Here is a 14,113-nt window from a genome sequence, read left to right as displayed (position 1 = left end):
CAGGAAAAAAAACATGTAATGCAAAAATGACAGCAATGTAAAGGTTTACAAATGAGCATTTAAGATTTTTGAAGCTGGAGTTGTTAAAGTGGCAGCAATCCATGTTGGTCTTGGCCTTGCTCAGACTAGCATTAGCATGTGGAGCCAGTCAGAAATAAACTCCATTTGATTTTAATTCTATTCTTTAACAAACTGAGGCCATTAAACGTTCATTAACTGTTCTTAACCTTTCTATAGAACTTTGCTTTAAAATGTCTAAACTATCGTTTTAACAAATTTAAAATAAAACTTAATTACTTTTTTAATAGTCTTTTTACAGTTGTGAGACATTTTTAATCATCTTTTAATACTGGAGAGGTCCTGTTATCCTTCATGTCTATCAGATGCATTCAAATAGCAATGAGTAATGCACTTCACAACCAACACACAACATAAAGTCGACACGACCTCTGAAGCAGTACGAACATATTTCCTCTTTTATTTACATTCCTTTTCAAATGTTAACATTTTCGCTATAATTTCTGGTCAGGTTGGCATTTTTTTTTCTCATTAAAATAAATTGGCACAAGTAAAACATATGTAGACAAAAGTTTATTTACACCATACAACATTTTGTTTTTAAATATTTTATACAGAGCTGCAGATGAGAGAGCTTGCTGGGATCCTTCAAGCAGATTCTGCAGTATTAAAGTTGTGAAATATATTATTTATATAAAAGTGAGTATTATCTTTATTGCATTTAAAGCAATGAAGAATGTAGCTTGACAAACATTCATTTTAATATGACAGAAAAATTCTCTTTGCCTCCCATGTTTTATATTATAAAGTAAAAAGTGTAGTAATGGCCAAACAGACTGTTATAAACTTTTAAAAACTGCATAAGTATATACATTGTGCTCCCGGGTCCAATTTTTTGGAAATCAAAACTGGACTCGATGAAGCTGGGACGACATGGCATGTCATTTGCTTTGTGAGGTTTGATCTAGAGAGTTTACTGGGGTTTTTTTTTGTTGTTTTTTTTAAGCCAAATTCTCAACGGATAATTTGAAACACATGATGGTAAATATTGTACACCAGGCTGCCCCACACTAAGTACACTAGTGAGAATACAAAAAGTAACACTGATGTTTTTATCCCCTTTTTTTCTCTTTTTTTTTCTCTCTCACCAGTCCTTATATTGTATTGGCACATAATGTCCCTGCCACGCTCGTAAGATCCAGATATGTTTGCCAAGGCTGTTAGAAAAGTCTGTTGCTTTATTCAGTGCAAAATACATCCCCTTTTCCTCCTCTCCAAGTTTGCATTTTCCTCCTTCTGCTCCATCTAGACTTCTGTTTGGAAGTCTCCCTCCTGGACATCTAAGGGTAAGTTGACACACTTCTCCCACTCTGCAGGCGTCATCTCCAGTGAGTCCTTGGTGTCAGATTCTAGTACATTCATAGTGGCGTAGTTCTGGTACTCACAGGCTGGATTGTAGCTCTCCCATGGGTTCTGTTTTGGCATTGCCTTGTCCTGCAAAGATGGCCAACAGTGTGCAATATTAGTAGCATCACATTCTCTGTGGCTAAATTGCTTCTTTTCACTCAAAATTGACTTTTCTGGTCAAGTCAGTTCATTCATAAGGGCGATATTTATGAACTGCTACCATTACTAATTGAAAATAATGGATTAATGCTGAGAGAAGCATCAAATAACAAAAGATAATGGCAGTGTATTAAATGGGAACATGCTTACACTATTAACATGAGCAGATTTGCAGTTTCCCCTGGCTCAGAAACTAGAGCGCTGTATATGTGCTGCGTGTGTGAGCCATTCATTCATCTGAATGTGCTTTCATTGACAGTCCCAAAGACATTAGAGAGAATCAGGGAAAGAAGCTGCTCCCCATCTGGGAATATAAAATGGATACTAATGTTTGCTGCCAGCTCTGCAGTACAGTTATTTAGGCTAAAAGTAAGAAAGGCTACTGCATAGTTATTGTTTTCTATAAGAAAGAGCTTGCACTGTAACCAAGCAACAGTTTTCAAATTGTTTTGTTCTGCAGGGGTGATTAAAATAAGGCGGAAAAGGATCAAATGTAACCAAAAAGGTCAATGCACCACTGACACATTTTAATTTTCTGTCCTTGGCCATCAGCTCCATTGCTATATGTTGCATTCAGTGTAGAAACAATAAAATAAATAAATAAATAAATAAATAAAAACCTGCTGCTCATCTAAAACAGCCAGATTAAGCTTGACATCCCCTTTGTCTACAGCTGCAGTCAGGTGTGGAGACAGACGGAGAGACTTTTGGTTTGCAGCAAGGTCACAAGGTATTGCTTAATTAGCCTGACTTCTAGACAGAGTGAACACATAAAGTTGCTTTAAGAGAGCAGCCATATTAGGGTAATATTTGTATAGATGCTGATAGAATAAATAATCTGCCATGCATTAATGAAAAAAAAAGGGATGGGTTTGCTAAGTATATAAATGTGCATGTAAATAAAAGTGTATTTATGGCCTTGCATTGGAATGGATGCACTCCACTGTAGCAAAACTGCCAAAGGTCTTTTTATCTTTGAGATTTGGCTTCATGGAAAAAATGCTTCAGTGCTTATAGAAAGCAGCCCCTCAGCTGCTGGCAGGCTCGTTACATATAGGAAGGCACACGTTTGCTACATACCCACTCATTTGCACAATCACACAGAATGTGTCCTGCACCAAATATCGAAATAGAGTATTTGGATGTTGCTCTCTTTAATTAGCAGACAGCCACCCCCCTGGTTTCCTGTTACTCACCATGGTGCCCATATTTGGTATGTCTCGAAATCGGTCCAGGGTTTGAAATTTCTGATTCAGTTCTTGGAACAGCTCCATGTGTCTTTTCCTGGTGTGCATGACTTTCTGCAATGGCAAGGGTTTTTTCTTTGGTATTGACAGCCAATAATGGAAATGCATCTTCCTCTCCACCCCCTCCAACTCTGATCAATTTGTAAGTGTCATGGTAGTTTACTTATAGGCCAGGATTGAAACAAATTTACTTGCCTCTGCATATATACCAATGACTGCCAAAATAAAGGAAACACCAAGATAATTAAATGTTGAGTTAGAGAATACCAAACGGCTACACATAATTCTTCTGTGATAAATGGCCTCATTTAGTCTTGTTGGTGTAAGGAAAATCCTTGTGATCAAACCTTGGCACAAGTTGTCAATTTTAAAGCAGTGGTGTGCATCTAAGCTTAAAGAAAATGTGACCAATGCCATAATAGCTACCAGCAGCGTCTCGTTTCCTGTATTTTGACTGAGTTTATACATATATATGCAGTAAAGCATGTTTTAACAATGCAAAGGAAATGGTAAAAGGTGCCAAAGAGGGTTTGAACATGTATTTGCAAGCCAATATAATCATTGCTGACCAGTGATAAAATCAGATGTGAAATGTGCAAATGACTTTAAAAGCATATAGTTTGAAAATCAAGATATAGCTAATGGATGAAGGAGATGGAGGAGGATAAAATGTTGATGAGGACTGCTGCCCTGTTTGTCAGCTGACAGCCTTGCTTTTACTTTAACTACACAGTGTGTCAATAAATCCAGATGAGTCAAGGCTGTGCAGCTTCAATAAGCTTAAGAGGCACAACAAGAGCTAGTAAATCAAATGACTAACACAACAGCAAAAATGAGATTTTTCTGCATTGGCTACAGAAAAAAACATAACCATTTACATACCTCAAAGTCCAGATCAGAATATCTTGACTTTCTTCTCTGTAAAAGTAAAACATACAGGAAGTCAGCTTATTAGATTTTCAGTTTAAGATATTTGGACATGTGCGTTAAAGCGTGAATTGCAGCACTATGTTTTCTGCATTTTATCCACGTCAATATGTACCTCCAGGGAACTCATAGATATTGTAGAGCCAGTGTCACTCCTAGAAAGTCCCCCAGTTTCCTCCATCTCTGCGAGGAAGTTCTTAACAGCCGTGCGGGGTTCAAAGGGCAGGTTTTGCATTTGCTCCGGAGCACTTGGATACTGCTGTTCTAAGTTCACATTCATGTGGTCCATGCCTGCCGAGCCAATATTGTAGTCAGGACTTATCTTGTAATACTTTAGCCTCTCGTGTGGCAGCGTATCCATTGCGGTGGTCATCTTGGTCTCCTCTTTTATTAGGGTGGGCAATGTACCCGACCCTGACACAGCACCCGCAGAGGCACGAGGCATGACTATGTAGTCTGTCTCCATCATCTGGCCCTGACCTGGGTGGCCCTCCATGTCATGAGCACCCATGTCGTGGTCACTCTGGCGCATGGCATCGTCGGTGCACAGGTAAACGGTGCGGCGCATTTCGGCGCCGCTGTCAGACATGCACTGGTCTTTTAGCTCGCCCATTCCCATGGGCATGTGAAGAGCTGAAGGCTGCTGGATTATAACTTTGGAGATGATGTTGCCAGGCAACGTGGAGTAGTTGAGGCCCTCGGGAGCCTTCTCATCCTCTTCATCATTGAGGGAAATACGGGAGAGGGTGCCTGTTATGGTAGCGGCGCGACAAGAGCCCATGTCTTTGTGGAGAGCTGAAAGACAGAGTGATATGAGGATTAGTTAGAACTTCTAAAAATTAAAAGGAGCTTCATTGTTTGATTTAGAAACTTTCACACATGTGATAAAAAACAAGAGAATTTAAATCAATATTACAGAATTTATGCTTCAGAGGGAAAATAGCAATAACAAGATGAATATCTGTGAAAATTCCATTAGTGTGAATTACAAAAATTACAAAAGAATGTCAGACACTGGAGTCTCTGGAGAATGTTATTGTAAATACGCAATTGTGATTTCATTGTCTGCCTGAAATCCCCTCTCCCATACAGTGTGAGCCATCCTATAATGCTAACTTAGTAATTGGTGATGACCTTGTAATGCACCACACATTCTAAATGAAACAAGTTATTTATTAAAAAACATGCTCTGAGTAGAAGAGTTTCTCATCTCCCCAACTGAACATTTTAATCTTTTATTCATGAATCACTAAAATGTGATGCATTTTTACGAAAGGCCTGCAAGAACATTAGACAAACAATCAGGATTGATTAACACTGTACCCCAACAAAGTGATGAATGCACTGCATTTCTCTTTGACTGCAGCTCTAGTTTTTTGGCCCTAAACTTATAAATGGCATCTGTCATTTATGCCTTTTTGTTTCAGGTACTGCATCCACTTTAGCTTTACAACTCTGCAAAGCATGAAGTAAAGTGTGCAATCAGAGCCAAACAGACCTTTTAGTCTCTCAAAATGTTCTTTTTCTAAGGGCTCTGAATGATAGTTAGCTTGGTAACTCCTTGAAGATCCATTTGGGATGTCTTCTTTTTTAGTTTGCAAGAGACTGGAGTGAGACAAGGCCTTGGGCTGCTGCAAGTTGACCCTGTACATTTTATTTCTTTTTTTTCCTTTCTGTCCTATTATGTTTTTATCCTGTGTGCCTCCTAATAATTACTGTGACTTAAAAGTACAAAGGATACAGCAATTATCCTTCCACGAGTGTTTACTGAGGAAGAAATCCCTCCAAACATAAAGAACACCATTGCACTGATTGCAAGATGGCATTCACATAGTACTAAACAGATGCAAAACATGTCACAGATTTAATGCAGTTAAATATTGTAATAAAAATACATGAAGTGAAACTCTCTTCAGAATATTTTGCTCACAGATGAAAATGTTTTTGTAAGTGTGGAAAAAATTCTGTGTTGATTGTTGGTTGTTATATAACTTAAGCAGTTTTTTCTGTAATATCAAGCAAACCAAGGAGAACCTTGTTATTAGGAGATCATCTGTTCTGTACCTGATCGGCAAGCGATGTCCACATCTTTCTCAAAGTCTGTCTGTAAGACAGAAAACAGTCATATGGTCAGTTTCACTGCAAATACTTTACCCTTTCAGTGTTTATAATAAAAAAGGGGAACAAGCTGAAAATCAATAGATTTGTTTTTTTTTATTTGCAATTGTTTGGGAAAATTTGGGTTCGTTTTTTCAGCTTCAATACAACAATATATCATCAAATCGTGTGTGAGAAAACAAAATGCTGCTGCAGCATCTGAAAGACTTTTGTGCTTTCTGGTAATAACAGTATTGAACCAAGCAGCCTTGACACAGTTCTGTGAAAACTCTTTCACTCATAGGAATGTACTAGAATCCTAATAAGTCATTGTTATGATTTGCTAGATGAAAATACTGGTGTCCCATTTCAAAGGTTAGCCTTAAACGCTCTTGCATTACCTTAGGAAATAGAGAAATACATAGAAAACATGGACACTGAGATTAATCAAATATAATATGAAGGATTGGGTTTAGGGCTTTTTAATACCAGTAAGAACTAATACCATTCAGTATAGGTTTGAGTGTTTACCCTGGCTTTAATTGCAAGTATATATAAAAAAGCATGTGGGATATTAAAAACCTAAGGGAAACAATGCTGTGCAGTTTAGAGGCCGTATAAAACTAGAAAGACAAAACAATGCAATAGACAATAGAAGCACAGAAAGCACACAAGTTAAATCAAGGTTAGTGGAGAGCAGATGGGCTGTGCATGTGTATTATAAATAACAAGGGAACATTTGGGCCTGTTGAAATTACAGAGTCACTAATGGTTGGAGATAACAGGGGTAACTGTACCTACCATTATCTGAGCATGCCCATTAGGGAAGGTTCCTGTTGCATCACCACTGATCGGATCTTGGCAGTTTCTGAGCCGACATCTGAAAGCATCTTGAACCTACACAGATATAAAATGACCAGCATATTGTTTTTATGTGATTTACATTGTTATATTATTTGCAATTTATGAGGAAGTTAAACAGTATATGAACAGTTGACTTTAATTTTTTATAAAATTAGAACAAAATGACAAAGATTTTTCCCATCCCATGAAGGCAAAAGATCAAGGGAGAACTGAAAGCTGCCTTTACCTCTCGCCGTAGGATGCAGTGCACCATCACAATGACAAAACCCTGCAAGGAGTCGAAGACGGCAAAAAGGATCTGAAAGAGGATGGAGCGCTTGTCTGTCATGGCCAGCACTGCAGACATCCAGGTCAAAGCCAGCAGAGGTAGGACGACACATGAGCTCCACAAGGATGCCCTGGAAGAAGAGAGGAAGGTTTGTGTGTGTGTATGAAGGGAGGGGGGGATAAACAAGATAAGGTCTGGAGAGCTGAGTGGAATCTCCATGGCGACCTGTTTCCTCCAGAGCGATAGTAGGCTGGTATTCTGCATACTAATGTTTATGTAAAGCATTTAAAGATCACTTCTATGCTGGAGTTCTGATGCACCGAGAATGTAACCAGAACTTGAATTTAGAGTACTTTGCAGTGGACTGTAGTGGCGGACACATTGTACATAAAAAAGACTCCCTGCAGCATTGTTTTATTGATTCACAGACACTGACAGGCACTTACATTGCATTGCTAGCTGTAGTTGCTGATAAAGCAGTTGTTGATACAACACCACATTTGGCACACTTGAGAGTTAACCCAGTATGCGGCTCGCTCATCTGTCTGTGGGACATAGAAACATTGAGACAACATCATGACAAACAACACAAACAGCCACCTGACTTCAAATTCTCTTCATAATATTAACGGCAGCAGCAGCACAGGCCGACAGAGAGTGGGCGTTATAATGATTTTCATCCTGGACTGATTCTGCCAAAGAAATAGGAAGGCACGTCACTCCCAAGAGGCATCTGACCTCTTTATGTTTACGTCTCTAAGTCTTTTTCATTGTCTTCCTATGTGCAGCACATTTATACAATCAAAGCATACATTATATTTTTTGAATGACATTGAAATGTTGAAAAAGTGTAGAAGAAAAAAGCAGGTACTAACAAGGACGTGCTGTCATACCCTGCTCGATGCTTCAGCTTCTTGTCCAGTATTCCATCTCTGGACACAAGTTTATTAAACACCAAGATGCCAATCACCATGTTAACCTGTCAACAGAAAAAAAAAAAAAAATATATATATATATATATATATTTAAGCTTCCAGCTTCATTGAACATTTTATAGGTAGCCAATGACTCATTCTTATACAGCAGTTTCTTCCATCTGCAAAGAGGCTTGACCTCCAGCTTCTGTTGTTTGCTCTTCTCTGTGGCATTTCAGCCAATGCATGAGACATGACCTGCACACTCATCCCAGCACATCATCCTTAAGAAAAGATCTGCCTGTCAAGAGGCACTTGTCTTCTCAAAGGCACTTTCTCCTTGTATTATCAGGAAACTTGTTTTCTCTTAGATGGGAAACATATTCTCAACACACTTGGATATAATCAAATTCAAATCTCCGTAGCTGGATAACCCTATAAGTATTTCCAAAAATAGATTTGGGAGAAACTTTATTCAACTAGCTTTGTTTTTGTGAGAACACGATGGTGTTTAAGTGTCAAAACAACCATAATGGCAGAACAGTGCAACATTCATGTTGTTTCTTCCATTTTGCAGACATTAGCTTGCTTTCCTCTGTGGTTCATTGAGAGGGAGAAACACAACACAGCAAGACTTCAAGTGGTTTTATCACTCAGGCTAAAACATAAGCGTTTAGTTACTTTCATACCACACCACAGAACAGAAACTTGACAGTAAAATAGCATGAAATATCTGCAGTCTTCAGTTATTTGGATAATGATGCGTTTTTGCATACTTTTCTCATTACAGCTACGTAAATACAAACTGATTAAATTACCCTGCTATATTAGATGTTGGACAAATCTGAGACATAAATACTTAATAACTTTACAGCTACATGGAGGACCATTATGACAAATGAAAGGGAATTACTTGAGTCTGATGGGATGCTCATTACTTTGTCTGTGAAAGCGGAGTGTGTTCCTCTTGTTAGTCATTATGACGTGACACAGTTAAACCACAATCATACTGTATTATTACCAAATGAGCTTTGTTTCTTTTTACAATAAGCAGCAAATTGGTAGGGATTTTAAAATTTTATTAAACTGATTCCGAAACTCATAAATATTTGCACATTTTTTAATGTCAAGTGCTTTTGAATTTCTCTTGTATTCTTTGCATGATGAAGTGAATAAAGTAGAAATCACAACGTACCAAAACAACAGCTGCTGCAGGTCCAACGAAGGCATACAGGAGCCCACCCTCTAAAGAGAGCCAACAGCTGCAAAGGAAACACACAAACACACACACACACACAAAAAAAAACAAAACAACAAAAACAATTAACTCCCACCACAGCGTTAACATCCACGGTAATGGTGCACACCAGCACATCATTGTTATTTTGCTCAATTGTCAGTGGAGATGTGCCATATGCTGTAGCTCTGTACCCAAAGTTTCACAGGGCAATAAAATGCTAAAGAGATTTTGAGCAGTGTTTATGCATTTGATGTCCCGCCGGGAAACAACTCACATGAAATCGGGGTCTTGCTGAGCTATTTTCAAATTTGATTGGGTTCATGGGACTTTGTTTATGGCTCTATTTAGGATAAGTAAGCCACTGCTGAAGCACTTGATCATTACTCTTAAGTGTTGCCATAAACCCACTGTGTGTGTGAGTGCTGAGTAATAAATAGAAATGACAAAGCAAAAAATAAATAAATCAAAATAAAAAAAAAACACTTACTATAAGGGTGTCCCATAGCCTTTTGTTTTGGTGAATCCCATTGAAACAGCAACAACTAAAGCTGGTAATCCTTTAAAAAGAAAGAACAAACAGCTATTTGAGCAGTTTGATTTCCAGACCAGAGATCATAAAAAACACTTCAATGCAGGAAAAGCTGGGTGATGTGCATTCTACTCATTAAACAAAGTGCAGCTACACTGATTCTATTAGAAACTACAGTATAAGACAATGTGTCCATCTGCAAGTTTATGATCAACTACACACCTTTAACCAGTTCGGTCAATATGTTAAGTAAAATAGAATTTAATGGTGGAGGAGAACACACTGCATGCTTTGATAAAATGGCAGCAGTGCGTCAGACACAGGAAGCAACATAGTGAGATTTCATCACTGTACTGGGAGAAATTTCACCACCCTCCACCTCTGTAATAAGGAGTTTTTTTTTTCCCTGCTGTGTGGCTCCTCATTATAGATCAGTGCAATTGATTCAGTCTTTACTATTGTGTGCTTGGAATATTAAAGCGTTTCCTCTCCGAGCAGCGCAGGCAGGTGCTATTGATGTAATCAGTTTCCTGGAGGCATGAGCCAAAGACCCTGTGGCCATCCTGTGCCTCTCTGCAGTGCCGAGGAGGTAAAGTGTGCTGAGTGCTCGCAAGCACACCATAAATCAGAATGCGGGCGTAGAGACACTGCGCTTAAAAACAGGCTGAATTAAGAGACAAACTGTAGCATGTGCTGCTTGTCGCTGTAGAGATCAGTTCTGATAACGTCTGTTTTCAGCTCCTAATCTCCAGAGATTAGAAAATATGATTTTCAAGACAACACATGTAAAAGAGTATTCATGTTATTTGTTTAAATGTTTATTAACTATCATTAGTTTATGATCAATTTTTCTTCAATGACTTTTTGTTAAAACCAAATCTATGTGATAGTAGAACAGTCTTTGTCCATCTTTTGCAGCAAGCAGTGGCACTGCAATGACTAAGAGAGCCTTGTTTGTTGCTAGGTAACAAGAAGAATGAGAGTGGGCTCTTTCATAATCAAATTGATTTTTTTTAAAGAAGAGATTTCTAGTAGCTTGAAAAGAAGAGCTGTTTGGAGGGAGATTAGGACTGACATTTATCAAATGATGAGAAATCTTTACATTTTGATACAGAAAGTGTACCTGTTTATCCCCAGATGTGCTCATATACCGATTATTTGCAACAATGATCTCATGATTTTCATCTGTCATGATTCAGATAACATCGTGTGCTTGAATGTTACTAACTGCACTTCCTTTGAGAAACATGAATGTTAATTTTACGCATGAGTGAACACCAGATTTTGCTATGTTTCAAAGAAGATTCAATCATTCTTTCTTATACTTTGTGCAGCTTAAGTATGAATATTTATAAAATTTTAGATGTGTAAATTTTGCATACTTCTAATGTCCATAAGTGAAGGTTTTGCATAAACTGTATTCTGCTGCAGTGTACTGTAAATGCCAAGCTCCAATCCTCTCTATCAGACATAAGGTCATTGCAACCTGCTATAGGAGAGCTGCACCAGTCTGTCCCAGCCCCCAACGCAGCTCAAGGCCGCTTTATTTATCCAGCTTGACTGAAGCACAAAAGCATCACAACAAAGAGCCTGACGGAACGGAGATCCAGCCACCCCACAGAGACGACGAGAACAGCAAAAGGAAAAGATGTACACTTTTCTAGACAGGCCCCTCACCAAGAGATAGAGTGAGAAAATGGCAGCTGCAAGGTACAGTGGCAGATAACGGAGAGGGTTTTTTAGAGAAACACACAGCACTTACCCCAGCCCAGACACAGAAAGCGCTTGCGGATGAGTCTGGTCCGAACCTTCCCTGTTACTGCCATGTAGGACTGCCAGGCCTCTGTGAGGACCCAGCAGAATGATGCGAGGAAGAAGAAATGCAGGAAGGCTGTTGTCATGATGCACACACCCTATTGATGGATTTAAAAAAAGCACAGAACAAGATATCTTAACTGACTGTTTAAACTCAGCTTTACACTAATCCATCTTACTGAGATTGAGTTTTAAAACAATTAATGTACAAATTAAAGCGCTGCAGTCCTGCATTAAGGAAATGCAGACTCCCACAGATTCTAAAAGATTTCTATAAAAGAAGAAACTCTCCGCTGGTACACATCAATTGTATTGATATTTCTTAATTTCCTGGAACTATTCTTGCACCATCAACAGTATTTATCCCTCTTGACAGTCCACAGAAGGACCATCCCGTGGAGTGAATAAAACAAAGCCTCAGCTTGAACTGCAACACGAGAGATGGTGATGGTATTTCAGATCAGATCACAGCCAGACTAGCTGACACAGAAAGCCATGGCGTAGTGTTCCTATGCACTAACCCTCATTAGTATGCCGGTGATCCCACCTGGAGACATGTGAGCCAAGGTCAAGTGTTTTACACAAACAAGAAGGAAAAAAGAACAGAAAAAAAACTACAACACTGCCTAAAAGGAATGCATGTTCTGAGGCAACAGATTATATCCAGGCTTGACAACTTTTCAGCTTCATTAGCTTGTCCCTCTTTGCTCCACTGAGAGGAGTCACCAAATGGGATTGTTTAGAAAAGGATTAGAAAGAAAGAAGTATTCTTCGGAATCTTGTCACTGCACAATGACTTTTCTGAATAGGAAAAGATTAGGCTTTTTTTCCCCTTCTTTTTAAACGGTTTGCAAAGCAAAGCTGTGGTAATCTGAGTAATACTGTACAGAGAGGGAAGGGCTGAAGTGTAGCGACACATTCCAGACTGTCCACACAACACTGTGACATCTCCCTTACACTTTGCATTTCCTTTGTGAAAGTCACACTAAATCCATTAATCTCCTGGAAATCACAGGGTTCACACAAGACAACAAACCTGCTTTAGTCTGTTCCTGAGAAAAACTCACCCAGATAGGTTAATATTTACATACATGTGGAGGTAGCTTGAAAACATTTGACATTTCTTTGTAAGATGCATTCAGATTTACTGTTTTTATTATGTTTTGGCATTTACATGCAGGCATTTCACACAAATTTAAAGAATATTTGTGTAAAACAAAATGTTTAGCTCAAATCAAATTTAAAAATGTCAAAATTGCAAAGGATAGCAAAGAAATTTAAAAGCATTAAATTATAAGATAATATTTTATTAGATTTTAATATTTTTAAATATTTCTAAATATCAATACAATGGTTTTAATTTGACCACTGATCAAAATTATTGCTATTCATTGACTTCTTGGGGTAAAAAATAAAGAAAATTTATATATATATGACTGTAAAATAACAAATAAATAGGAGGATGATTTTAGTTTTTATCCCTGGAAGGAAAGGTTGCTCCCTATGCTAGACCTTTAATAATATTCAGTGTTTAAGGACAAGTGAAAGTTGAAGAAAACATTTCTTATTTGAAAATTGCTTTGACTCATCAGAGATGCTACTGCAGCAGAATAAAGCTAAACAAACATTTTAAATCACACAGCACTACCATAATACATGCCTCGTATGGTAATTACAGTTAAACATGTGTACACATGTTTTTACATACAGACACCAAATGTTTCCATGCTGCAAATCTCTGGCTTAACACGTGTTTATGAAACTGTTTATTCATGTACTGTTTTTTGATTATTACTGAGTAAAAACAAGATCAGTCACGATCCATGACAACATATTTTAGGAGAAGGAAACAAACAGACAAAAAATAGCTAAAGGTCTGGTAGCTTTTCTGCCTGCAGATTTACTCCACTCCCCAAAAACAAAATGTAATGTTGTCGCTGCTCATGTGCTGTCCAAGGTGCTGAAAATAGAGCCTGCCTTGTTTCTTGGAAACAGGTCATATGCAACCGTTTTGTTTCACGCTTCAATTGGATGCCTTTACCACCCAGCCTCATTAGGCATCCCAAAAATAAAACTGCGCATGTGGAAGCAGAGAAACGTATACCATGTCGTCGTCATGATGGTGCAGACTGGGCACATACAGTTAGACAAAAAAATGAGGTTGAAGCCCTGAGTTCACATTGCCCTTTAGAAAGGCAAATACTGGGAGATGCTGAGCACTCTGTGTCCGTATCCATGGAAACAGAAGAACTGAGGATGGGACCACATTAAAACATTGCGGATCTGATAGACGTAGAGGTGAGGGTAGGTGGCGATGGGGTGCACTTGAGGCCAGGTCAGTAATGGCAATTTAAGACGAGGCCGGAAAATGTGAGGAATTTCTTTCAGTGCCCTGGGTAAACTCTAAAGGTTCAGCCCAGACCTTTTAGTCTTTACACTCTCTGAAATATTAAGAACTGGATGCCAATTGCTGTGAACCAAGAGCAGAGATATATTACTGGAGGGATTTCAGTTTTGTTGATAGCGGGGCTGAAATGCATCCTCTTTACATGGAATAAAATAAAGTTGACTTCATAATGGATTCTTCTTTTCTTTGAGCTCCAGGCCTTTTTTGAATATTGGTCATTA

General features: G+C 38.4%; 1 protein-coding gene across 7 annotated transcripts in view; it reads right to left on the bottom strand.

The window, feature by feature from the left end:
• Positions 1-455: 455 nt before the first annotated feature.
• adgrb3 (adhesion G protein-coupled receptor B3) overlaps positions 456-14,113 on the bottom strand; it is a 107,546-nt gene continuing 93,888 nt past the window's right edge. For 4 of the 7 annotated variants that reach the window (XM_017412938.3, XM_017412939.3, XM_037973546.1 and 1 more), the window contains 12 exons: positions 11,433-11,583; positions 9,629-9,698; positions 9,097-9,163; positions 7,863-7,966; positions 7,434-7,532; positions 6,946-7,117; positions 6,657-6,752; positions 5,823-5,862; positions 3,874-4,553; positions 3,714-3,749; positions 2,781-2,885; positions 456-1,512 (listed from right to left, as the gene is read on the bottom strand). In XM_017412938.3, coding sequence (XP_017268427.1) covers positions 1,324-1,512; positions 2,781-2,885; positions 3,714-3,749; positions 3,874-4,553; positions 5,823-5,862; positions 6,657-6,752; positions 6,946-7,117; positions 7,434-7,532; positions 7,863-7,966; positions 9,097-9,163; positions 9,629-9,698; positions 11,433-11,583 — 1,809 coding nt within the window. In that variant the 3' untranslated portion in view covers positions 456-1,323. The remainder of the gene's footprint in view (positions 1,513-2,780; positions 2,886-3,713; positions 3,750-3,873; positions 4,554-5,822; positions 5,863-6,656; positions 6,753-6,945; positions 7,118-7,433; positions 7,533-7,862; positions 7,967-9,096; positions 9,164-9,628; positions 9,699-11,432; positions 11,584-14,113) is intronic. The other 3 variants (XM_037973545.1, XM_017412941.3, XM_017412943.3) reach the window with 3 other exon arrangements.

The sequence above is a fragment of the Kryptolebias marmoratus genome, linkage group LG22 (genome assembly GCF_001649575.2).
Source record: "Kryptolebias marmoratus isolate JLee-2015 linkage group LG22, ASM164957v2, whole genome shotgun sequence".
Lineage (NCBI taxonomy): Eukaryota > Metazoa > Chordata > Actinopteri > Cyprinodontiformes > Rivulidae > Kryptolebias > Kryptolebias marmoratus.
Note: the sequence above shows the minus strand (reverse complement) of the source record. Positions and strands in the feature narration are given on the sequence as shown.